Source organism: Anabrus simplex, chromosome 2 (assembly GCF_040414725.1).
Source record: "Anabrus simplex isolate iqAnaSimp1 chromosome 2, ASM4041472v1, whole genome shotgun sequence".
Taxonomy (NCBI): Eukaryota; Metazoa; Arthropoda; class Insecta; order Orthoptera; family Tettigoniidae; genus Anabrus; species Anabrus simplex.
The window spans coordinates 555,137,226-555,164,608 of record NC_090266.1 but is presented as its reverse complement, the minus strand read 5'-3'; the positions used below and the strand labels follow the sequence as shown (position 1 = coordinate 555,164,608).

Genomic DNA, 27,383 nt, shown 5'->3' with positions numbered 1-27,383 from the left:
ATTGTAGCGACACATTACCCGACTTTGCATACCGATTTTCATTAAATTCTCTTCAACCGTTTTCTCGTGATGCGTGTACATACATACATACATACATACATACAGACAGACAGACAGACAGACAGACAGACAGACAGACAGACAGACAGACAGACAGACAGACAGACAGAAATTACGGAAAAGTAAAAAGTGCATTTCCTTGTTACTGTGGGCTGATACAGAAATACCATCCTTTTTAAATTCTGAGCATTGTACAGTCAAAACTCTTATTTTTTATATATATAGATAGATGTAGAAGCATTTCGTCCAACTCGCTCGACGTTATCCCTCAGAATGTCCAATACTCAAGGGGATGATATATACTCTGAGGGCTAGTTTCACTAACTTCGTTAAGGATTTAATATTACGTTAAAATGCTTAAACTAAGTTTTGAACAAATTGGGTATTTCATCAACTGTTGGTAACACTAACATCCCGTTTACTTCCGTTGATAGTATTTTCGTTCCGTTAAGTATCCTAACATACAGCAATGTTAAAAGAAGCTGGAAGATATTTTGCATTTCATGCGCAATTTGCTCTGATGAGATTAACTTAATAATGATGAAAGACAAATCAATGGCTCACTGAGCCTAACAAAAATTCTGCGTCACAGTCGTCTTGTCCGCCTCCGTAGCATAACGGTTAGTGTTATTAGCGGCCGTCGTCGGGGGCCCGGGTTCAATTCCCGGTACTGTCAGAAATTTAAGAATGACATGAGTGCTGCTGGTATGTGGATTCAAATGGTACATGCAGCTCACCTCCAATAGGGGTGTGTCTGAAAAGCTCTGCACCACCTCGGGGTGAGGACACGAGTTTACTTTACTGTCGTTCTGAAGAGGATCAGCTTGGTCACGAATTAATGCGACTGGTTTTGGGGTTGCCTGAGTAGATGGTAAAACAAATGTACCTCCACGGGGGTTGTAACGGTTTAAGTCGTCCATAGAGTAATTCTCATAGTTCTTCTCAAGTTTAATACGCCTAGAGATTTAAAACTTGCTCAACTGACCACGTCTTCACATTCAAGGGACAGTGAAATTCATTTATTAACTAATTCACATCTTTTTTTGCCCTTTAAGGATATACCGTCCGTCACTTTATTTTCAATAGCACCCTGTATTTTAATTATAAAATTACAATATTTTCCTACTCCAGTCCTTATTGTCGCAGCCTTCCATTTCATTTCCAAGATACATTTCTTCTGTTCGTAGGGCTCCTACGGCACAAGTTTCAGTCACCAAATATTGTAATATCGATTTCCAATGGGACCTCTTACCATACTTCTCGTAAACAAGAGTATCAGTGAAAGGCGACAAACGAATAGCATAGTGCTTGGCACCGTTCAGAAGACTGAAATAATGCTAGTGTTTTGCACTGCTTATTTGAGTGTTAACGGAATATGCTCCTTACTCCATATTAGTTACACTCTTCTTTGAAACGCAAATTTGACAACACAGCGTTAACATTTTTACAAGATATTAACTATCACATCCGTAGCAGATTCTTACAGGTGGGTGACGAAACGGGCCCTGAATTTGCAACGGATGCTATTAATGTTCTCATCTTCTCAGCCTGCGTAACATTGACACAAACCACTTCAGTTCGTTCACGCACAGTCAACCAAGTCTCATATGCTCAGAACACTGAGGATGATTTAGGTGATATCAATAAAGTGAGACACGTAGTGTGCACGAGGTCATTCCAACTCAGCATTTGAGGGTTAGCGAGCCCTGATGCAGCCCCGTGTCGGCCAAGGGCTGGCCTTCACTGCTCTCTCTCTCTCTCTCTCTTTCTCTCTCTCTCTCTCTCTCTCTCTCTCTCTCTCTCTCTCTCTCTCTCTCTCTCTCTCGCTGTGGCTTTGGTAATGTAAGAACGCACATGCTGGGTTGCTAGACCTTCACTTTCCAGCAGATATTACAAATCATTTGAATGATTTAAATGACTCTTTGCAAGATACGGTGCTATATGAGACAGAATTCGTGCTTCTAAGTTGAAACATTCACTGCTCGAAAAACAATTATAGGAGAGAGATTCTGAAGAATTCAGATTTTTAAATTATGTGATTGATGATTATGATGTTTGTTGTTTAATGAGACCTAACATCTAGGTCATCGGTCCAATCATGTGATTTTTTCGATTGTATATCTGATAGTAATTGTCAAGCCCCTAAGCATTTTGACAATAGGTATAAACATCGAGGAAATGTCGCCTAAATTGAACAGTTTTGACAAGCACTTTTCTGTAAATTTTGAGCACGCTCTAGCCAAATTTCTTAGAATAAAACTAGGTCATATTCGCCCGATGTTGCGTACGAAGCAGGGTCACGCATTCGTTCTGTTCAAACAGTTTTCCCTAACGTCGCTAAGTTGGTAAAATCAAAGAAATCTCAGGCGTCGTCCTGAATGCACCAAAAAAGAACTGTTTTATTTTATTGAATATTTTATTAAAGGCCTATTTTGTAATTCTTGAATATTCATTGTATGTATCATAAAATGTGCCATCACTTCACTCCCCTCCACCTTTTTCCACTAACTAGCTCTCACAAGGGAGTAGCACAACTTGCGATCTCAACTTCAGGTGATTTGTGGTTTGTATGAGTATGTTTGAGGTGCTGATTACAACACTGTATAACTTAAATGCCATCGCCAATTACACTGTAAGATACGAAGATTCGCTACTCCGCTCAAAGTAGACCATATCTAACATGATATCATGGCTTTAGCAACTTTAGACACCGTAAACGTTTTCTCTACATACTTAAGTTATTTTACGTGTATGCTATGGTCGACACACACCGCGCCGTGTCCAAGGTCACCCGACACAGTTGCCGATGCGACATCTAGGGGAACCAGGCAGACATTCCGCATAAGAGCAAGGAAGCTAGTATAATAGGGACCTCCGTCTGTGTTGTATCTGCTTCGACCGTTCATAAAGTTCCTTCTGTTTGTGGTGTTTTCAATTTCGTAGCGAGTCACTGTCACCCTAATCGTGTGATAATGAATCCTGCCAATATAGTGAGTATAATTGTTAGCCATTACAAACACAAACGAAGATCCAGAGAAATTACAGTAAGTGAGAGAAATGCAGCTCCATTCATAACCAATGTGATAGACAAAACAGTGCCAACCAATGTTAATAATATACATCAAGAAAATACAATAGACTATATTGAAGAATATGAATGCGCAGAGAAAGACGTATCTGATTGTGAAAACATTATGGACGATCCAGTATCTGACTGTGAGGAAGAGTCGTTAATAAAACGTGATGGAAGCCAGTCGTCTGCGTATCTGCCAAGCCCATCGGAGAGGAAGAGGTGGGGTGCTGTATCTTTTGAAAAGGTAAAGGAGATAATTTAATTCCAGGATTCTGGGAAAACCAAACGATTAAGCTTCAGTACAGTACAGAAACGATATCGTATGGTGTAAGACGTACATCATCTACGATATTTACGTCACGTAGTAGAAAAAGGGGAGCTAGGCCAGCGCTCAAAACTTTCCCCTGCTTGATGATTATGTAGCTGAAAAATTCAGGGTGGCGAGAACTGTTCTAGGCGCTAATGTTCATGACAGGGTTATTCGTGCTTGGGGTTTAGAAAAGGTTCGATAAATAGGATTGACTCGATTCACTGGATCTATCCATGGATGGGTTGCACGGTTTAAACATGGACACCGTCTTGGTTAACGGGGAATAACAAAATGTGTAACCACTAAAGCCTGGAATACAGATGGTGATGTGACGAGTTTCGCAAAGAGGTAATGTCCTTAATGAATACCATGGAACGTATACAGATTTATAATACCGATCAATGTGGTACACGAAAAGAACTTCACTCATCGCGAGCTCTGCATTACAAAGGAGAGAAGTCGGTAAGAAGTTCGGTGCGGAGTAATCACGCAACAACTCATTTTTATACCATCCAACCCGTTACTTCGGCAAGTGGATACGTATTTTCCACGTTGCTGGTTATTTACCAGGAACCTAACGGTCAGTCTGGAGTACGAGTAGCGCAACACATGCTGAAACCACAAAATCTGGTTCGAGTTGCTTCAAAGTCCGGCCTAATCACGAAACAAATCATGACGCAATTCTTTCAAGATGTCTACTTCCCATATGCAGCAAAGGAGTCTCTTCCTCTGGTTGATTCCCTCGGGACATACCGTGACAGAACGCATATCGATGCTATCCAACCTCAAAATATGATGTATACAGTCAAGACCATCCCTCCTGGTTGCACACCTTACATTCAGCCGCTCGATGTGCTATTCTTCCGACAGTTCAAGGCGGTGATGAAGCGGATTGAAGATCACATTATCCTTAACGACCACCAGTTCACACCATCGTCGAGGAATTCCATTTCGTTGCTGATGTGCATCCTACACAATCAGTTCTGTTCTCCAGTCTTCGCTGACTTTGTTTGGTACTCCTCTGGACGGTAGCTGGATATGATGACTTCAGACCGGAGAGGTTTCAATCACCACCCGAACGTATTATTGATGTTCAAAAGGTGTGTGACTCGGAAGACTGTTTATTGCAAGCGTTCAAGAAGGGTTCCTACTGTGATAAGCAACTTTATACTCTGTGGACATGCTCATCCTCGTAATCTTTTGCCAAGAGCTACCAACAACCCATACTTTGAACTCGGTGCCTGAATATGCACATGATTGTAAAGTGCAGTGTAATTATTGATGGCACATAGTGTGCGCATATTTGTAATGTACATGTAAAACACTTAAATTTATTTATATTTCTTGATACTTCCTTGAAGGAATCGTAGCAAGTTGTGCTAACTCCTTTGTCAGCCGTGACAGCCTGGGACTGCCCTCCTAGAATGGTCTGATGTAAGCAAACGCAAACGTATTTCCTCTGCAATCTCTCTCTCATATAAATTCTGAGATATGGCATTACGAAGGTAAAACATACAGGCAATATTATACACAAGACAACATTCGACTGAACACAGTATTCATACAAACCATCCAGTCCATCTGCTTATCTCTTAAATAAAACGCCGCCCGTTTGGTGTTTCCTCCCAGAGCATGTCCCCAGGCGATGATTCCCTCATATTTCTCTGGATTATCAGACATAGTGGTGAAATTTACTCCTACTGTAACAGCTTCCCCATCTGAAAAAGGAGAAAAATATTTTTTTTAATTCCTTTACGTCGCTCCGACACGGATAGGTCTTACGGCGATAGGAAAGGGCTAGGAGTGGGAAGGAAGCGGCCGTGGCCTTAATCAAGATGAAGTCCTAGCATTAGCCTGGTGTGAAAACGGGAAACCACGGAAAACCATCTTCAGGGATGCCGACAGTGGGGTTCGAACCCACTACCTCCCGAATGCAAGCTCACAGCTGCGCATCCATAAGCGCTCGGTCAAATCAATCAGTACAGTAAAAGAAATCTGAATTATCAAGCCTATTACAATAAAAACAATAGACATGACAATGCAGCCTTTGGGCTTTTACTGTGTCAAGAAAACAAGGAGAAATTTTTCACTTCTGTCGATTAGGAGAACTATTTCTAATAATTATTATGTAACCTAACTAAGCGTCAGAAGCCCGTACACTCTGAAATCAAATAAACTAATCTCTGAGTCAAATTTTGTACCAACAAAATACTGTATAGTGTTAAATATACTTATACATTTCCTGTCTAAATATTCATTGTTATTAAGGTACTTATCACGGGGTCTTAAAATTCTAACACGTGTGTAAGAATACCCCTATTGCTATTTGTTTTACGTCCCACCGACACAGGCAAGTTCATGGCGATGATGGCAGGGCTAGGAAAGGGAAGAAAGTGTCTGTGGCATTAAGGCACAACCTGGTGTGTAAATGGGAAATCACGGAAAACCATATTCGGGGCTGCCGACTCTCTCCAGAATGCACAGACATGTTAAAAATAACGTAGGCCTACAGTTGCAAACGAAAACTCTCAATAATGTTCCTTATATTCACAGTACCTCTTTATGATAATAACTTCGTAATTAGTTAAGTGAGTTCATTTTCGTCGTTAGTGGCTCAAGTATACTAACTCATGGAGTCTCAAAAGAATTTAAGGAAATAATTAGTGTACAATATAATTATAGGTCGTAACCCCACTACAGTGTTCTTGAAGGCTGTTAATGTCAACATGCACTATAATTTTCATGCCTAAAATGTCATATATACTGCTCCTATATTCTAAAAGGTGCGTAAATATATTTTACTGTAAGAAATCGTCCTTTTGGCAGGCACTAGAGGCATTGTATGGTTTAGAAGAAGAAGAAATATGCAGTACAATGAGTCAAACAATGTTTGTTGTTCCATGATAAGGTAGCTTGCCAGATGGTCCAAAAACTGTTAGTGATATCACGGAGAAAGACACGGGATTCCTTAGCTAAAACCGCGACGCAATTGGCAACACAGACAAAGAGATTTGTGTCCACTTTCGAGAAAGGAAACTGCTCCGAAAATTATTCGTCTTTGTTGAATTCTAGCCAATGAGCGAACTTCTATGTTCACTTGTTTGGCAGGAGAGAACGAGGTTATTTGACTCAACGCCATTAATAATATGAACTGAAAATGGTTTTTTCCGTGGTTTCCCATTTTCACACCAGACAAATGCTGGGGCTGTACCTTAGTGAAGGCCACGGCCGCTTCCTTCCCACTCCTAGCCCTTTCCTGTCCCATCGTCGCCGTAAGACCTATCTGCGTCGGTGCGACGTAAAACAACTAGAAAAAAAACAATAATAATATGAATTGATAAAATTTTTGTTTACTTGTAGACGGGAACAATTCAAGAATATTCGTTCGCGACTTAAAAGTACAACTTTAGCTCAGGTTTGGCAATGTTAAGGAAATACGCAACACCTTCAGTGTACATCTGCAATCACGCAACGTGGTAATGAAGCTTGAAGGAACTGCATGCGTGAACTGCCCCCAGAAGTGATGCGAATGCTGTTAACGGCAAACTAGAAAATACCATACAGGCGGAGATAATTTTACGCCAGCACAACACCAGCAATCAAAATAATCCGAGAAAAGTCCGTCATAATTATGAACATCGAGCATACGTTTGCAAACCCAGTCAAAGGTGGGGAACGGGAGAACGAAGCCCGATATGCCTCAAGAGTCGAACTCAGGACAAGGCAGGGACATTCGGTAAGGCTGCAAAACTTTCAGCAGTACAGTTACAAGACAGAATATGGCGATGATCACCAGTATCCACTTAGATGTCTGTGTTGTGGAAGAGGAAGATATGACGAACGAGAAAGAAGCCTCCAGTACTAAATGAGGTATGCCCATGGACGATGGACGAACTGAGATGACCAGCCTTCAACGTTTCGAAGAAATATGGACGAGCAGATTAAAGAAAATAGGAAATATTTGGATGAGCTCCTCCGTAAGAGTGAAGAACAGGGCAGATGGAGAAACTCATTCAAAAGCTGGATACGAACCCAGATTGTGTAAGACTGTAGAGCCGAATACCAGAGAGCTAAGAACAGTAGAGAATTTATTTTGTTCATAGCTATAACATGGGTAGTATTCCCAAAGAAATAACGTCGGCTGAAAATTAGCATTTCAGGAGAATGACCTATCATAATTTCAGATGAGGTAAATGAAGAAGAATGTGTCCATTTGGAGTCGTTGAACCATACAGGAACAACGCCTATAATGTCCAAAGTTTACACGGCGCAAATGAGCTGATATTTTATACAGCATATTTAAAAGTGTATCATCTACCACATGTAAACGACATTGAGTCGCAAGACGAAACCGAAAGAAAGTCAGAATTATGGGCAGAAGAAGAGGATCAAAACCACTGCTCAGAGTGTGAAGAACTAAAAACTGACCTGTTGATCAAACTTCAGCAAAAGTCTCGAGATGCCGTTGCGGAGAAAAAGAAATTAAATCTGGTAACAGGCTCGTTATTGGAAGAGCGGGATAATTTGGGAAAAATTATACGACAAATTGATTTAGAATATGGCTGAATCTGATTATAAACTTGATTCATAAATATTTCCAATGCTTAAACATTCATATGTTGGTTTGGAGGTATTTGCACCCATATTCCAAAGGTGCATAAATAAATTTCATTATACGATATCATTCTTTTGGCACTAGAGTCAGTCTATCGTTCGGAAGATGTGAAATACGCAGTGCTCTCTGTCAGGCAATGTTTGTGGTTCCGAGATCAGGTATCTTGCCATAGTCCAACATCTGTTAATGATAGCACGGAGAAAGCGAGGGGAGTCCTTAGCTAAAACTGCGACTCAGCAGACAACACGGAGGTAGGGAATCGCTCCAAAAATTGCTCGTCTTTGTTGGATTCGAGCCAAAGAGGGAATTTCTAGGTTCACGTGTTTGGCAGCAGAGAATGAGGCTACTTGACTTAAGTCCAGTCATAATATGAAATGAGTAAAAGTTGCATTTACTTGTAGACAGGAAGAAGTTAAGGAGAGTTGTCCGCTACTTAAAAATACAACTTTAGGCCTGTTTTGTCAATGTTAAGGAAGTACGCAACATCTTCACGGTACGCTACCTTCAATCACGTGATGTATTAATGAGGCTTGAAGGAATTGAACGCCTGAAGGACTTAAACACTAGTCAATTGTGTGAAAAGATTATTTATATCCCACGAGACAGTATGGATATTTGCACGGCGTGAAATATCATGGGACGGTTTGTGAATCTAGGAATTGTGAAAATATTAGCCACAGAGTAATACTTTTAAGTATGGAGTGGGGATTCTACTCACAAAATTCTGCGTATTTGGAGGTCTTCATAAATACAAGCCATACCATGCCGTGACGGAAACATTAAAATGAGTCCATCAGAAAAATTGGTTCACCGTGTAACCACCCGTCCTCGCAATGACATGCCCAGTACTGATTGGATCTTGTCAGATTGTATGACAATTTTTGGCGATTCCCCAGTCCCGTTCCAAATCTGGGCTGCATAATATTATTTCCCAACGAGAATGGGTGTTATCCTGTTCCACAGACACTAAACTCATTGTCAGAGATATCTGTTAATTAAGCACCATTAGTTAGCTAATGACAGTAAGGTGACAAGTAATAATTTAATACGACAGTCGCAATTAAAATACGCATTTTTGCATTAAAAATTTAAAATAAGCACATCCACCCGAAAAATGCATAAGCCTATGCAATATAAGTTGCCCGTTGCGGGGAAAAGGAACCAAAGTCGGCAATGGAAATTTTACAGCAGAGTTGAACCGAAGTGTCAGGGCAGCAAAAATTGCATTTTTATGTTTTAACTTCTTGAGCTGGGTATGTTACGCATCAGTTCGAGTCTTCGCCACTCGATGACATGAAAGCTTTGTACAATTTGTAAGAAAATGAGTGAAAGCTGTAATTACGTTTTCTTTTCAAAATACAATTTTCTTGAAACCAAAGGTCAATAATTAATATCTTCTGAAGTAATGCACCGAGAATCATGAACTTTTTTAAAAATGCTCACTATCTTACGCCAATTAGAGAATCATAAAAACCTCCAAAATAAAAAAATCCGACTTAAGTTACCTTTCACGCAACCGGTCACGTATGCACTACCAAGCACCAATCAAATTGTCTTAGAAGTTGTGATTTACAAAGTATACCTCAGACCTAAAAGCATATTTAAAAGAAATTGAACATGTATTTCTCATACAGGTTCGGGCTATAGTTGAAATGATGTACCAGACTTCAGTAAGTTTAAACCGAACGAGTTAGTCATGCAGCAAGGGGCGCGCAATTCTGAGCCTGTATTCGAGGGATAGTGGGTTCGAAGTTCACGGTCGGCAGCCCTGAAGATAGTTTTCCGTGGTTTCCAATTTTCACACCAGGAAAATGCTGGGGCTGTACCTTAATTAAGGCCACGGCCACTTCCATCCCACTCCAAGCCCTTTCCTATCCCATCTTCGCCATAAGACCTATATTTTTCGATGCGATGTAGAAACAGTTGTAAAAATTGTTAAATGTTTATTATACACACCTACACACATGAGTTCAAACTTTTAAAACTATAGTCTTGAATGGAACAGGAATAGAATCCAGGAGACAGGCGGCTAACAGACATATCGAGAATAACAAGGTTCTATCTGACTTTTCTACCAAAATCGAGTTTCTTGCTGCACTTAGTTCAGCATTGTCACACCTATCTGCCATATAACGATAATAATGTTGATATCTGAATTATTATTCGTGATAAAACCAGTTTTACAAAGTTCTAATTACACATTATCTAGCTTCCACAGAATAACGAGGTTCTATTTAAATCTCAATTGTTTCCATCAAGTAAACAACATTAACCAAAATGTTCGATTTTAAATATCATTCCGTGGTGTTGGAAGGAAACTGTTTTCAGTAACATTATTTGATTTCATTGCTAAAAAGTTGATTTTGCTGAATTAATGAACAAAAGTACCATTTCAAAATTATATTAACCATATTATGATGGCTTTTAGTTTAAGTACTATTGGTAACACTGATACACTTCGTTTAATGTGTCATGGCGACTACTAATCATCGTTCATTACTTATGTAAAAGTTCTTCCTGTGATTATGTTTTGAAATAGTTAAATAGCAGCATGTGGAGAGATAAAAAATATGATAGAAATGGTGTTGAATTAATCTAATGTTTGCGATACGCACTCCAATGAAGATCATGTGCCTGGAGAGGATACAAGTAGTGAAGACTATATTCCCGAGCAAATTCCTGTGTGTAGAAAAAACATGCAACCAAGTCCCGTTTTAGAAGATGGGAAATTCTGCGAACTAATGCATACAATATATCATTTCGATTTTGCTCTTCAACTAAAATGATCTGTACCTTCATTATCAATAAAATAGGTATTCTAACCTGTATGAAGGTTGGAAAACATCAGGACTATCAAAAATATTGAATAAATTAATATTACTGCTTTCAGAGGGTAATAATTTAAATTTCACCTCATCACTTTTTTGTACTTTCTAGATTATTTGCGGAGAATTAAAGTGATTATTCTGCTCCTACCACTTCTGTCATACAAAAAACACAAAATGTGGGAAGAATTACTGTTACTCCACAAAGGCAAGATGGGGAAATGGTACCTGTTCTGCAAGTTCCTTACTCGGATTCGTCCTCTGAATCGGAATTAGAAAAAAACGCCCACAAAACAGCGAAGAACTAGGAAAAGGCAACGCCATCCATATCAATGGAAAAATGCAGTAGGAAAAGAGTGTCAGCAGGGTGGTAAGGATTATGTATCTGTTAGAGGTAAGCTGCTGAAAGCAAAGACGGTGAAAACAATGAAAGATTGTGCAGCTTTTTGTAAATTTCCTTGTAGCTTAAAATTTTCTGAAGATGAAAGACTTCACATTTTAAATTCATATTATGAGTTAATACAAAAAGAAAAACATTGCCTTTTAATACAGAATATAGATAGAGTTGAATGTAGAAGTGGTTCTGAACGTTCAAGGCGCAGCAAAACATTTCAGTACCATTTTTTCAAGAAGGATAAGAAAATTAGAGTTTGTAAGACATTCTTTTTAACGACATTCGTAATCAGCCAAAAACCTATCTATAATGCTCATGCTAACAAAAGTAACGCAGGTACACAAAAATCGGACCAAAGAGGTAGAAGAACAGTTGAAAAATTTCCAAAGAACGAAATGATATGATAAGAAAACATATTCAGTCTTTCCCTGCATGCGGGTCACATTACTGTCGAGCAGATAGTAAAAAACTGTACTTAGATCCAGGGCTGAATCAACAAAAAATGTATGAACTGTACGTCGAAGAATGTAATTCTAATGAGGTTGAACCAGTTAAGATATCTATGCACAGGAATATATTTTATACAGAATTCAATATAGCTTTCTTACAACCTGCGCACTGAGCTGTTGCACAATTACCACCCATGCCTGCGCAGGACTGCGCGCCTGAAATGTTTCCTTATGGAGCTTAATATCCGTTAGAAACATCAGCCCCTTCTCTTGGTTTCCATGAGACAGTTACTTTTGTATTTAGGTCTCCGGTGGAACATCATATTTCTGGAACAGTGTACTCGGATGGAACAGGACACACCATGTTACGATTTTTAACTCCCATCTCTAGAGGTATTGCGTTCAGGGTTCCTCCGAGCTGAAATTCGAAGGTAATGGTCATCGACTGCAGTCGTAGCCCTTGGACGACCTGTGCGAGGCAAATCAGCAAGTGTTCCTGTCTCCCTGTACCGCTTCCATGTTCGAACCATATCACATTGATTACAGCTCACACGTCGAGCAACTTCTCTTGTTGACCATCCTTCTTGACATAATGTGATTATGTGTACACGTTCTCACGTTGTGCCATCCTAGACTCTCACTAAACTGCTTAGAACACTCCTCTAATGCTTCCACACTAGTGCTACAACTTCCCTTGAAATACTGCCTCCCATCTGAGTGTGGTGTTCTGCCTGTCGGTTGGGGCACGTGCTGTTGTGAATTTGATTACAAACATACGAAGGTGGTTTGAAAAGTCGTGCAAAGTCCGAGAGGTGGCATCACCGGCGCGTATCGAGGTCATGTTTAGTTAGTAGCATCTCTTGGATTAATGCACACCAAGTTTCAGCCATATTGGTCTATTTCTTTGTGTTTGGCATTCGTGTGAATCAAGGATTTTCAAGAAATGGACGAAAAAGAATTTCGTGTGGTGATTAAACATTACTTTATGAAAAGCAAAACGCCTCAGGAGACTAAAGATAAGCTTGATAAACATTATGGTGACTCTGCACCTTCGATTAAAACAGTTTATAAGTGGTTTCAAAATTTTCGGACTGGCCATATGGGCACAAGTGACGCTGAACGTTCTGGACGGCCTGTGGAGGTTATGACTCCAGAAATCATTGATCAAATCCATGATATGGTGATGGATGACAGAAGAGTTAAGGTGCGTAAGATTGCTAGTGCTGTGGGCATCTCGACAGAACGGGTACATAATATTTTTGCGTAAACAATTGGACATTAGAAAGCTATCCGCAAGATGGGTGACGCGATTGCTCACGCTTGACTAAAAACGGAATCGTGTGAAGTGTTGCAAGGATGGTTTGCAGCTGTTCCAGAAGAATCCGGAGGACTTTAGGCGTCGTTTCGTCACTGTGGATGAAACATGGATACATTACTATACTCCTGAGACCAAACAACAATCTAAACAATTGGTTACCAAGGGGGAAACTGGACCAAAAAAGGCGAAGACTGTTACTTCGGCCGGAAAGGTTATGGCGACTGTCTTATGGGATTCGCTAGGGATAATCCTCATCGACTATCTGGGAAAGGGTAAAACTATTACAGTTGCATATTATTCATCAATATTGGACCGTTTGAAAACCGAGCTGAAAGAGAAACGCCCGCGACTGGCCCACAAGAAAGTCCTTTTCCATCACGACAACGCACCAGCACACACCTCAGCAGTTGTGGTCGCAAAATTAAATGAAATAGGATTCCAACTCGTTTCACATTCCACCTATTTTCCAGGCTTGGCTCCCTCGGACTACTACTTGTTCCCCAATTTGAAGAAATGGTGGGCGGGACAAATATTTTATTCAAACGAGGAGGTGATTGCAAACACTAATGGATATTTTGCAGACTTGGACAAATCCTATTATTCGGAAGGGATCAACAAACTAGAACATCGTTGGACGAAGTGTATAAGCCTGAAAGGAGACTATGTCGAAAAATAAAAAAAGGTTTACCCCAAACACGTAAGTAGTTTTTATTTTTGCACGGACTTTTCAAACGCCCCTCGTAACAGCCATCTATCCGGTCTGCATAGGACAGTCCAAGATATGAACACAATGGTATGAGGCAAAACGTTTTTAGCGTGTCTATTTTAAAATAGCATGCCGATAATTGTTTGAAACATGGCATTATTTCTGTGGTGTAACTCCGACATTTCCGTTCGTTCTGACTATTTTGACATAGTTATCTGCGGCGATACTGTCCGTGTTAACTTTCATTCTTCTTTTACTATTCTTCTGGTTGCAAATTTTTTCTTGCAAATGTCAGTATTTCATACAAACTTCGCCCTGTGTATGTGTAGGTGTATGGTGGTAAGTAACTGATTAAGGTAACGTAAGTTTGAATGGCTGATGTTAACTACCTATTGTACATGTGCACTACCAGATTAAAAATATCCGGACATCCAACTGTACACGGGAAATAGAGCCTAGATATCACAAGGACCGCCGACGCTGCTTTTCCTTTTATGAAAGGTGGCTGAGGGCGCGATGTTGTTAGGGACTTGCGGACTTCGAACGTGAAATGGTTATTGGTTGTCACACTAGCAAGCAAGGCCTTCTCCGCCCTTCTCAAGTTGCCCAAGCCTGCTGTCGGGGACATGATTAGGTAGTGGAAATGGTGAGACCCAACCACTACAAACTCGTAGGCCACGTGCGTTGACCGAATGGAAGAAGGTGGTGCGGGAAAATTACATGTTTTCGTGCGATGTCACATTGACAGTAATTGTGCAGCTAGTACCATACCTGTGCGCCGGGAGATATGCTCAGGCATGCTGGAGAGCGTGTCAGGTTCAGTGGTGTAAAGAGCGCCGCTACTGGTCCGTGGGCACGAGTATGCGAACCTGAACTTAAGGGGCGTCACCCTGCATCACTACTGCGACACAAAATTCAACGGAATCCGTTACGACCGAGCGAGTTAACTATGCTATTCAGGCCGCGTAGCTGTCAGTTTGCATTTGGGAGATGGTGGGTTCGAACCCCACTGTTGGCAGCTCTGAATATGGTTTTCCGTGGTTTATTATTTTCACACCAGGCAAATGCTGAGGTTATAGAGTAACTTAATTAAGGCCACGGTCGCTTCCTTCCCAGCCTTAGCCCCGTCCTAACCCATTGCCTCCATAAAGCCAATCTGTGTCGGTGCGACTTAAAACCAATAGCATAAATCTGCCACCCACGAAACTAACGACCATTTTTACATGGAGCAGACAAGGTGTTCTGGTGTATCATTCGTTTCGTGAGGGACAGAGTGTAACTGCACTGTATTACACGTCATTTCAGCGGTACCAACTTCGTCGTGCACTAAGGAACGTCCAGAACTGTTGGGCAACACAATGCTGAACCTCAACCTAAGGGGGGGGGGGGGGGTATGAATGTACTATGAATCTTGTTAGCATTGAGGATGGGAGGTCTTGCCACACTCTTCCTGCTGCTCTGATTTTAGCTCGGCTTCCTTCGATCTCATAAAGTGAAGAAGCTGTGACGTGGGACGTTTTGTGTATACATAGCCATCGTAACTACCGCTCCACAGGAGATACGATATTTTAACGGAAGGAAATAATTGTTCTTTGTATATGTACTGATTACTCTTTGTATTGTAATCCTAAGAAGTCTCTAATATGTATTACGAGATGTTGCACAAATTTCGTGAGAGTACAGCCAATGGATTTGAAATGTGCTTAGCGCACCACCCCAAGCTAGAGAAAAAGGAGCCTGCCAAAGAAGCGTGGAAATAACGTGAGTCGGGGATACCTAGTATAGCAGTATCACGAGTTTCAGAGTGAAAGAGGGGGAATAGAAGCCTGCTGGCCAGCACCCTAGGAAGGCATAAAGTGATACTATAGACTTCGATTTTTTCATTGATATTACATTTACTCCTGAATTCAAGCATATTTCAGGATGGCAACATTCCATAATAGCAATATTTGAATTTGCCACAAAATTTTACACCAGATTCGGCAATAATAATTGAACAGCTGAGTGGAAAATGGACAACATTCCATTTACGAAGTTTTGGGGAAAACGAAGAAAACTGTTTGCAGCCCAGACTGCACGCCGCACCGTACTGAAATACTCACTATTAGGTAATTGTAGTGCTAGTAGATCAGCTCCAACTTGCATTCTTACAGAAGCTGTCAACAAATTCAGCCTTCACTGTCGGCTCAATCTTCAGCTAATTCTAAACACTTGAAACAATAATGTATCTTTGAGTGGAAAAGGGGCAACATTCCTGTAATATTCTCTATCTTCCATTCAACCAAATTTTCAGTGTCAAATATATCATTGAAGATGCTTTGGAATATTCCCATTTCTCCATTCACTGGATAGCAGACATAATTGGCTACAAAATGGCTACGTCAATCTCATTTCCCTTCATTTATCCGCTCACTAGTTCAATTGAACTATTGAGAAATGCGCGTAACTTCGGATGGGAAATTTCAAGATTTCACCTCTCTGTTTCCATTTGTGAACGAGAAATTACTCGGGACCAGAAATTACGTCAAAGCTTTTGTTAATTATACAAATTATACAGCGGAAGGATTTTGTTTAGCCACATATCAAATTGCATCCAAAACCGAGGGCTATGCACTGATTGAACTGTGTTTATTTTAATACTCCGGTAAAAGTGATAACCCGAATTTGGAGTGGGGATTAGGGCAGTTTACGCCTTCCTTACTTCCCTGAGAGATTCTTCTGCCAGATGCTCGAACGAGAGGTACGTGACGCGTATCCTGGGAGTCTTTTGTTTTTTGTGGGTTATGGACGCAATCATTGTGAAATAAATCAACGGAGATTTGTTGTGATTAATCCACGAACTACCACAACCATTCGTGTCGAAATTGTGCGTTCGCGAATGAACTTTGATTACCTTTCCTTTGATTACTTTTCCTTGACGATCATAAAACATTATTATTATTATTATTATTATTATTATTATTATTATTATTATTATTATTATTATTATTAACACTAATACAATCAGTGCTGTGAACGTCTGATATGAACAGAACATTAGGCGCGTACCGTGTAGATGCTAACGTGAGCATTATTAACTCAGTCATGAAGAGAGCACGTACTTTTAAGAAAATAGTTTTTCTTGCAATTTCTTCACGTTAAAAAATTACGCCGTTGACTGACAAACAAAGAATAGTAGGAGAATTAGTGCCAACAGTCGAACTAAAGGTAGATCAAGAAAGTGCGGGAATTTCCTTCGGTCTTCAGGGTTCCAGTATCTTATTTGTTTCTTAGTTCAAAGTTCATAAGACAGAGTTGTGGAGAAGAAAATAATTTATGGTGTTTATTCTGAGAAGAGTATGCGGATGTTAAGCCTTGAGCAGACCCCTTGGTGTTATTCGACTGGATTAGGCTATGTGCTGGCTCCATGTTCCACCCTCTTTTGCCTGCTGTCATATATCCTGTCATGGACTCCTCTGATGAGTTGATATTAGGAAGGCCACCCGCTCATAAAAGCCACTAGTAAGATTCATCTCTCTTCACAGCCGATCCCGCAGAGAAACGGGACATGCGTTAGACGCGCCACTCTAACTCCAGTAAAACAATTATAATTAAATGTAGCGCTACCCTTCTCTCTTATGAACTCATAATTAACAAGCAAATAAAGAAATAATTTGTAGCTACAAAGAGTAAACAATATACATAAAAAGAATTATTTCAGTGCATTACATTCTGTAAAGTCTTCTGAGTCGCTTCGATTCCATAATACTTCTAATATTTTCTTCTAACAGCTTTAAAATTTTAAATGCCGGGCTGAGTGGCTCAAACAGGTTGTAGTTGATTAACACGATCATATCAAATGCAATGTGTGTTCCTTCTACCGACCAAGAGTTTCCTTCACGCTTGTCCCAACTGGTGGCAACGTCACATCCTTTAAATTATTGTTTTATTAGATTCCCATATTAAATAGTAGTTGTCATGACTTATGAATCAATTCTTGCATTTATCAGGATGGTGGTTGCTTGGACGACTTTGGTCACGTCTGAACATTTCACGTGATTTTCATATTTATTCTAATAAGCATAGGCGGAAATTATACAAGAAAACTTACTATTCATTCCAGAAAGAATGTGGTTGAGAAGATAGCTGAAGTAATTCCCTTGTACGTCTGTATCGAAGGGATCCACTGTTGTGGCATTGAATTCTGAGTAGGATTTCTGCTCCATATTGTCAATTATTATTTTGTCAACATTTTCCCCTTCAGATCCCTGTTCTTCCTCAGGTTTTGTTAACTCTGGAGTTGCTGAGTCTTCACTTCCTTCTGTTGTTGACACCACTGTAGTACTCTCGGTAGAAGTCGACATGGAAGTGGAGGATGTCGATGTATTTTCCAGAGGCACCAAAGATGACTCAACAGGCGTTTCAGTAGTTTGATTGTGGTCACTCTGGGCTGACATATTAGCTAGCATCTTGAAGATGAACTGTCCGTCTCTCATCTCTGCCGTAGCTGAAAATTAAAATAAACATTATGACTACACGATTGATCCGAGATAAGGTAAACGAAAATGAGTTCAGAAAATTATCAATTTCAGCATGTATTTACATAAAAGTTTAAAATAGCACTATTTGCATTTAGTACCTGTATGGAGGATAACAGTAATACCATGTGTGTACCTGCTAAAACAAAATAGAATGTAATAATTTATTTTACATGTCTTACTTTCCATTATAGTACTCATTTCGAATCCCCGGTCGTGTAACCGAATGCTATGTTAACACACTGACACAGACGACACAGGTTATGTAGTCACTCCGTGATGTTTGGGACATCACTGCATGTTTTCAATTATTGATATATATATTTAAGTGATAAGATGTAAATATTTAATAACTGATAGGTCATGTTTAAATTAATATATATATAGGGTTTTTATCATCCATTTCAATTATCATTTCATTTCTTTGTATCGCGGCTATAACGTATTCTGAACGAACAAATTATTGGGTAAAGTATTTCAACATCATGCATATTTATAACTTGCAGTAAATTTTCCAATAGCCGTTGTGAGGTGACCAGAGTCAGCAGGCTAATTTCAGCCCAATTCCAGGAAAAGTACGTCATCTAGGTTACGAGAGATATTACCCTCTCCACCTCATGAAGAGACAGTTGATACATTATAAACGCCCACTTTTCATAATGCGCGACCTGACGCTTTATTTCGGCGGGAAAGTTCAGCCTATGTGAATGAACGTAATGAAGCAACGTGATGGATTCACAGCAATACATAGGAGAAGGGATGAGACCTCGAATCTTACTGGACCATGTGATATAGCTGATGGAAGGAGACTTTTGAACCGATATATACCACCGACAAGAGCTGGAGAGGACATTCTTATTCACATTCAGATTGAGATTCACATTCACATTCTTATTGGACATTCTGATTCTCACTCTTGGAAGAGACTCTTACTACGATTCTACGTCTGCATATCGGAGAAGACTTTAACTTAGTTCACTTCGCATCTGAGTATATTCTACTCAAAAGTTACTCTCATTGGGACTTGTTATCTCAATGACGAGAGGTAGTCAACGGGAGACCGGTTTTGACTAGTTAGGGGAGGAGAGCTTTTATTATGAATTTAGCTACGCTACTGTTCCGTAATACGGAAGAATACGAGTGTATTCTCTCCATGAACATAACCCATGGTGGTTTTGCATTTAAAATTAGGACTCATTACGACTTTATGTAAGGAGTACAGTAGGATGTGTTAAAGACAGGAAGTAGGACTGGAATCCAACAACAGATGAGGCAGCCAGTAAGAGAGATCTACACTTCAGCTTCAAGACAACAGTCTACAATTGGTGAGCTAAAGGCATAAGTTACTGCAAGTTCATTTTTAAAATTAATTTCATTTAATTTTTCTTTTGCTTCCTTAAGTTCAGATTTCGTTAAAACGCCGTTACGTCACGTTTTTCATCTTAATAAATAGCTGTTTTAATTTGTATTTTATGAAATGATTATTAATAATCCTTAAATTCCAAGTTAGTGTACTTAATGATTTGTGTTCCGTTCACCTCACCCCTGGGAGTTTTTGAGTCTCATTACGTATTATTATTATTAATTATCTACTTTTGTTTCCAAGCCATAAGCTTGAAGACTGGCGCCCATGGGATATTGTTTGTGGAGAAACAAGGAGATATCTTTTATTTATTTTAATATTAAAGTGACCCGCCACGTTATAATTTTGTCTAACATCTGTGGGCCAAGTGGGTACGTCACAACTCCTATACGGGACTGATGACGTTAGATGTCCCAAGTCCCTGATTTAATCAAGTATAACATTATTGTAGAATAAACCATGATATCCTCCCCATATTATAATAAATAACTAATACTAGAGTGCATGAAGCCAGGGTTTTGAAGCGTAGCTACACAGCACAGGGTATTCCTGCGACTAGATTAGTATATAGGAGTGATAGTCATACTTGTACGCATGAGACTAAATATAACTGTCAGCTCTGCAATGTGTTGTTAACACTGAGAACGCAAATAAATGCTTTTCCTTTCATGAAGGCAACTCACGCAGTGACCATGGAGTTATGTTTCTCAGTCTATTAAACACGTATTAATTCAGTTTGATATATAATTTCCTCTCAGTTCTAACGCTACCGTTGTACATACCCTCCTTGACTTTCATGTGCACTGAATCACTCTTACCTAAGTTATGATGGTCATCACGACAGGGAGAGGTAGAAATACCATCAGCCTGTTTCATGTGACACAGTATAATGATGAAAGACGAAAGACGAAGCCGAACAAAACTACGACAATGTGTTTTGCTTAATACTCACTTGATGTTGGAATGAAAATATCTCAAATTAAATGGACACTTTAAGACACTTGGACGGACGTGTACTAAGAAAGGATTTACTATTAAGGAGGGGACCTTACCTATGGTGAAATTAATCTGAAGTGGAGCCAGTTCAATGAGATCCATTTCGAAGTAGGCGGGCTGCAGTGTCTCCCACATCATTGATGATTTGTATAGTGATATATCGCTCTTGAGCCACTCCATGAAAGTCTCGGGCTCCCCACTGGAGGCGTACGTGACAGCTACGTGAGGAAGCGTGATGAGTTGTCTCTGAAATCATGAATACACAATCATTAGAACTTTGTAACATGCTCCAAATGAGACTACTGAGAATAGTTGAGGAATAAGTGGTCATTTGTTGTAGATACTTGTGTCAATGGTGACGGATGATGTGCATTTATACATATAAAGACAGTCTAGTAGTCTGAGTTATGTTTGCTTTTGTATTAATGAATATAAATGCATGTATTCGCTATCTCCGACTGGGAAAAAATGTACACGACTTGAAAGAAGGAACTTTACTTGCCTGAAGTGATTGTTAAAGGAAGCTCAACATGGCTTCTTTCAGCGCTTGAATTGGAGATAAAAGAATTATAATCGTGATTCCTACTTTATCTCTTCCAGCGTATCTAGGTCTCATCGATGTAGCATATTATAACTATCTATTACACCTTTAAAGGACTAGTTTCTGAACAATGTAGAATTCTATCAGCCACCTTCCACCTTGATTATTTCCCGGCTTACAGCATTCTCTTCGTTGACCTACTACACGATTAATTTTTTCCATCACAATGAATTTTTCAGTTATTTAGAAAATATATCTTATATCGTCTACGTTTTCAGAGTACAGAAGAAATAATTAACATGCGTACATGGCTCTTACAGTCTGCTGTACTAGTCAGGACATCGTATCAAATAACCTTTCAGATTATCTTAAGGACTGCCCGTCCCTTCATCATCAACTCATGTCCAGTGTTCATCAACATAAATTGCGGGCAAACAGCAATAATGCGGAAAGCGTCATATCCATTTTCAACGACGAACAAATCTTGCGATCTAGAGAGCTCGGTTACTTCTTAGCAAAGCACGAATTGCTGACACTACAAGCGATCTACTGTATGCGACCCCGTCATTTTGAAATACGGCCCGAGATTTGGCCTGTAAGAACGGTAAACCTACTGGTTTCAAAACGCCATTGACATAACATGTACTCATATATTGAATACGGATTCACACTAGACATCATCTGCACTAACATTCAAGAATATAATGCCATAAAATGGTGTGGCATGCAGCTCTAATGAAACTGGTCACAATGTGCCCATAATGATTGCCTACAGAGAAGCATGATTTATCGGACATTGTGTCCAGCTATTCTTCCTTCCAGTCCAGAAGATCGATGCACTATTCTGAGTCAGGAAGTCTTATTATGGTTTGTAAAGTGTAGAGTGTTCATTGATAACGTGTCCCATTAAGTAGAGGTGTAAGAGCTAGCTCTACACAGGGCTATCGAGACTGAAGACTGTTTTGTACAGTTCAGCTAGGCACCAAGTGATGTGGCCACCAAGAAATCCTTATTCAGCATAAATGCATTGAATTTGGGTTTGCTCTGTACTGAAAGTCATTGACTGCAATTGTAGTTCATAGAGGTATGTCCTCGTTACTACCTCAGAAAGAGTCCATGTCTGAAGCAGATCAACTTGAATCATTCTTTCACGTCTGGCAACTAGCCCCGTTAATAGTATTTCTTAACAATATAGTGATTATGTGGAGACGATCAAATTTTGACATGGATTTCCCGTAAAACTGAACTTTCACAACAAGATGATAATGCTTCCTACCTGATAGTACGACTCAATAGATATGCTTTCTGGCTTTCGGCTAAGTTTTATTTTAAATAGGCGAGGTCCAAGTAGGTGGTGCTTACATCTAGAGCCCAGCGGCGTACTGAATTGACATATAAAAGGGATTGAACACCGGAGATCCCTGACAAAACTAAAAAGATGATGTAACATTTTTTCTGCGTGAATATTTAGTTGTATAAACCTATGTGGCTACATACTAATAAAAGAGAGTTTCAATTAATCATCTGTTTCTGATACTCTACGAGGAATAATGAAGATGTGTCAATCCAATGACAATCTGCCACATGGTAACGAAAGAATTAGTTGTATTTTAATAACCGGCGTTCTATGAGTTCATTCCATTGTAATTCCAAGGATTAAAAATAGACAAGATTCATTTTCTGAAACGTGAAATATATAGTTTAGACTCATAACAATTATTTATTATAAAACTCCTCGGGAGTCTGATTGTTATTGTTTTGTTTTACAACTTGCTTTACGTCGCACCGACACAGGTAGGTCTTATGGCGACGATGGGACAGGACATGGCTAGAAGTAGAAGGACCGGGCGAGTTGGCCGTGCGGTTAGAGGCGCGCGGCTGTGAGCTTGCATCCGGGAGATAGTACGTTCGAATCCCACTGTCGGCACCCCTGAAGATGGTTTTCCGTGGTTTCCCATTTTCACACCAGGCAAATGCTGGGGCTGTACTTGAATTAAGACCACGGCCGCTTCCTTCCAACTCGTAGGCCTTTCCTATACCATCGTTGCCCTAAGACCTATCTGTGTCGGTGCGACATAAAGCCACTAGCAAGAAAAGGTGGAAGGTGTTACGTGCTCCCGATCTCAACCTTTCTCTTACCTTGTGCATACTTCATCGCTTCGTTCCTGTAGTCATTATACTGCTCCGCTTTCGTTCCGTCTGCTTGCCTGCCTTCCTCACTACTGCTTGGGCTTTCGCCCCTCCTCGCGTCACATCCTGACGTCATCTGTCTCCAGTAATTTCTAGGCCTGCCTTCCCTGGCCTATATAACTCGCCGCTTCCCTTCGACCGGCGATCAGGTGTGCTTCGCATATTTGTAATAAGCAGTGGGAGCTTGTGCTTTCCGCACGGCTGGTTTTAACCTGACTTCAATTTTCTTCTTCAGACCGGGTGAGCAGACTTATTATTATTATTATTATTATTATTATTATTATTATTATTATGCTTTCATGTTTGCCCTTTTCTTGCTTCGATGGGCTTTGCCACTGGTTTGGACTCTGAAATTTAGTCCCTTCAGGACTCAACAAAAATTATGGTGCACTAAATTTCGCTTCTGTGACCTATTTATCGGAGTGTGAAGGAAAAGGAGTTGTGGATCGGCAACCTCATGAGTGACCTGGAACTTTTTTCATGTGGTGTAGTGAACGTCATTTTCCATCATTTTTGAACTGGGATTTTGCAGCCTGATCCCTACTTATTTTTCCATCCCCTTTCTTTCACTTCCTTATTTTTCTTTTACTGGTGTTTTCCCTCGTCCTTTCCTCCTTCCTTTCTTACTATGTTGCTTCATGATGTTCTTAAAAGCTAATCAATGGTAAAATCGTGGTCTGCGAAACAGATAGTATACCTTCTCTTTACTTGTGAAACATTCTATCTTCTTTCCTATTTGAAGCAAAGTGTGTTTATTTGGGGGAGATACGATATTGTTTTACTTGGTCTCTTACTAGCTTAGGGAATGTTCTTTTCTACTTGTGCCAAAAATTGATTACGCTTCCTCAAAACTTCTTCGAAGTTCGACTTTGAATGACTTCAATTCACGTAAAATTCTTCTGATCTAGTCATTTTGTACTTTAACAAAGAAGATATTTATAATAACTTGTGTTTGATCGTCTGTTATTCCCATTTTTCTTGTACCTGTGTATACCAAAGACAATCTATTTTACTCACTCTTGTATAATACATGTTATCTCTTTTTTTGGTACTACTATAATACAATCTGTTACTTGAAACCTGTTGTTTCGGGTGTTATCATTCTTGTATCCCCTCCCATTTATTCTAAGTGTACCTACCACGCAATTCCTCTTGGGAAAAGGCCCAAAAATTTAATTCCGTGCGTTACTCCGCTGACGTCTTACGATATTACATTTATTTTTTGTGGTTGCTTGATCACGATAATTGGACGGCGTAGTTATCTCATACCTCACGCTTCCCTCCACTCTGCTTGGTCTGGTGTTCTATCATAGCACATTAGCATATGGTTGATGGGAGTCATCCCCTCCCTCTTTTCTTAGGAATCATTATTATTATATTTACTCTGATTACACCAAGCAAACGTAACAAAGGGAAGCGGTCGTGACCTTAATTAGGGGACAGCCCCAGCATTTTCCTGGTGTGAAAGTCGGAAACCACGGAAAACCATCTTCAAGGCTCCCGAAAGTGGGGTTCGAACTCACTATCTCCCGAATGTAAGCTCACAGCTGCGCGCTCCTAACCGCACGACCAAATCGCTCGGTCGGGAGTTTGAATCTCAGTAATAGACCTGTAGACCTACTCTGTTCCACTAGTCCAGCTCTTTGGCTGAATGGTCTAGGGTTAATAGAGACCTGACTTCAATACCCGGCCGGGCTGAGGATTTTAGGCGCATTTGATTAATTCCTCTGACGCGAGGGCTGCGTGTTTGTGTTCATCTTAATACTAATTGTCATTTACACACAATGCATCACACTACAACAACCGCAAAAAAATGCAATAGTGAATACATCCGTCCACGTAGGATGTGTGTCAGGAGGGGCATCCGCACTTAAAACTGCATTACTGCCTGTCCCACATAACTGGGATAAAAGACCAAGAAGAAGAGAGCGACAAACTCTATTTCATTATTGTGGAGGCTCGGTAGATAGGAGTAGGTCAACGTATATCGTAACAGCTCGATAGCTGCAGTCGCTTAAGTGCGGCCAGTATCCAGTATTCGGGAGATATTGGGTTCGAACCCCACTGTCGGCAGCCCTGAAGATGGTTTTCCGTGGTTTCCCATTTTCACACCAGGCAAATACTGGGGCTGTACCTTAACTAAGGCCACGGACGCTTCCTTCCCATTCCTAGGCCTTCCCTGTTCTATCGTCGCCATAAGACATATCTGTGTCGGTGCGACGTAAAACAAATAGCAAGATATCGTAACATACTTATGATACACGCCTATTATCAAACTTAAGAATATATTTTTATTTAGTGCACATTTTAGAAAGCAGAATATTGGGTAATTTCTAATCAGGTATAATAATAATAATGGCGTACGGCCTACGGCGAGGCCTGGTGCAGGTCTTCTTCTAGTAGACGGCCTATTAGGCAACCTGCATGTTCGCGAAGATGAGGGCCCTATCTAGGATGATTTCTAATGCTGAATACGCCACACACACACACACATACACACACACACACACACACACACAGCCCCCGAGCCATTGGAATTAACCAATTAAGGTTAAAATCCCCGACCCGGCCGGGATTCGAACCCGGGGAACCTGATCGAAGGCCAGCACGCTGACCATTCAGCCATCGAGTCGGACTTCTAATCAGGTGAATCGTATTGATGGTAGGTAAATACATTTTAATTTATTGCTAATATAATATATAAGGTTGTATTGTGTTAATCATGGGTGTTTTACACGTACAAAACAATGTACACTGACTTAGCGAATGTCATGGGATAGTCACCTAATAGCGTGTGGGGCGTCCTCTGGCCCTGCGAACTGCAGTGAGACGGCGTGGAAGTGAGTCGACAAGTCCCTGGTAGTCCTCTGGACGCAGCTGACACCAAATCGTTTGCAGAGCAGCCGCCAATGCTGGTCTGCTCGTGGGTGCAGGATCCATGGCACGGAGCCTGCGTTCCAGGACATCGCAGGTATGCTCGATAGGGTTCATATCGGGGATCCTGGGTGGCCATGGCAGTCGTTGGACCTCCGCTGCATGTTCCTGGAACCATTCCCGGGCGACGTGGGAGTGATGTGGTGGCGCGTTATCATCTTGAAACACCGCAGAACCGTCTGGGCGCTTGAAGGCCAAAAATGGGTGGAGATGGTCTCCGAGCAGCTCAACATACCGCGTACCATTCAAAGTCTCTTTCAGAACAACTAGGGGCCCCATTCCATACCAGGAAAATGCACCCCAGACCATAAGAGACACCAGCGCCCTGGACCACACCTTCGAGGCAGGCGGAATCCATCGCTTCATGTGGTCTGCGCCATACACGGTGCCTCCCATCGGCATGTTGCAGTTGAAATCATGATTCTTCCGATCATATCACGTTACGCCATTGTTCCAGTGTCCATCCCTGGTGAATGGTGACTGGCGACAAATGCGCGTCGTTGTGCCCGATGACGTTGGGTTAACAGTGGCACCAGTGTGCGGCGCCGGCTCCCATACCCCATAGAACCCATGTTCCTACGGATTGTCTACGGGGAGACGTGTCTAGCATGGCCTGTGTTGAACTGAACCGTGATTTGTTCCACGGTTGCCCGTCTGTCACTATTGACAATCCGTCTCAAATGTCGCCGGTCACGGTCATCGAGGGTGGCTGGACAGCCGGTCGTTCGTCTGTTGCGGACGGTGACACCCGCATTCACCCATTCACGATACACCCTGGATACGGTTAATCGTGTGAAGCCGAATTCCCGCACCACTTCCGAAATCGCACTTCCCATCCGTCGGGCACCGACCACCATATCCCGTTCGAACGGTGTCAGCTCACGACGACGTTCCATGTTACAATTGTCAGGTACACAGCCACTGCTCACAAGGTCTCCTATACAACTGCCGCAGGCACAGGGGGCGTGTGGTACGCAGACAACACACCTGCGCATCAGTGCTCCGCTATCTCATGACATTTGCTCAGTCAGTGTATAAATCTGTTCCAACGAACTGGCCTACACAGAAGGTTCTCTGCATTTAGATCTGAGT

The 27,383-nt window shown here is 40.9% G+C and overlaps 1 protein-coding gene across 2 annotated transcripts in view; it reads right to left on the bottom strand.

Annotated features, from left to right (window-relative positions):
- LOC136863599 (vitellogenin) overlaps window positions 1-27,383 on the bottom strand; it is a 419,790-nt gene that overhangs the window by 109,037 nt on the left and 283,370 nt on the right. For both annotated transcript variants that reach the window (XM_068226214.1, XM_068226215.1), the window contains exons 16-18: window positions 20,683-20,872; window positions 17,841-18,236; window positions 5,013-5,161 (exon numbers count right to left, since the gene is read on the bottom strand). In XM_068226214.1, the coding sequence (XP_068082315.1) occupies window positions 5,013-5,161; window positions 17,841-18,236; window positions 20,683-20,872 (735 nt within the window). The remainder of the gene's footprint in view (window positions 1-5,012; window positions 5,162-17,840; window positions 18,237-20,682; window positions 20,873-27,383) is intronic.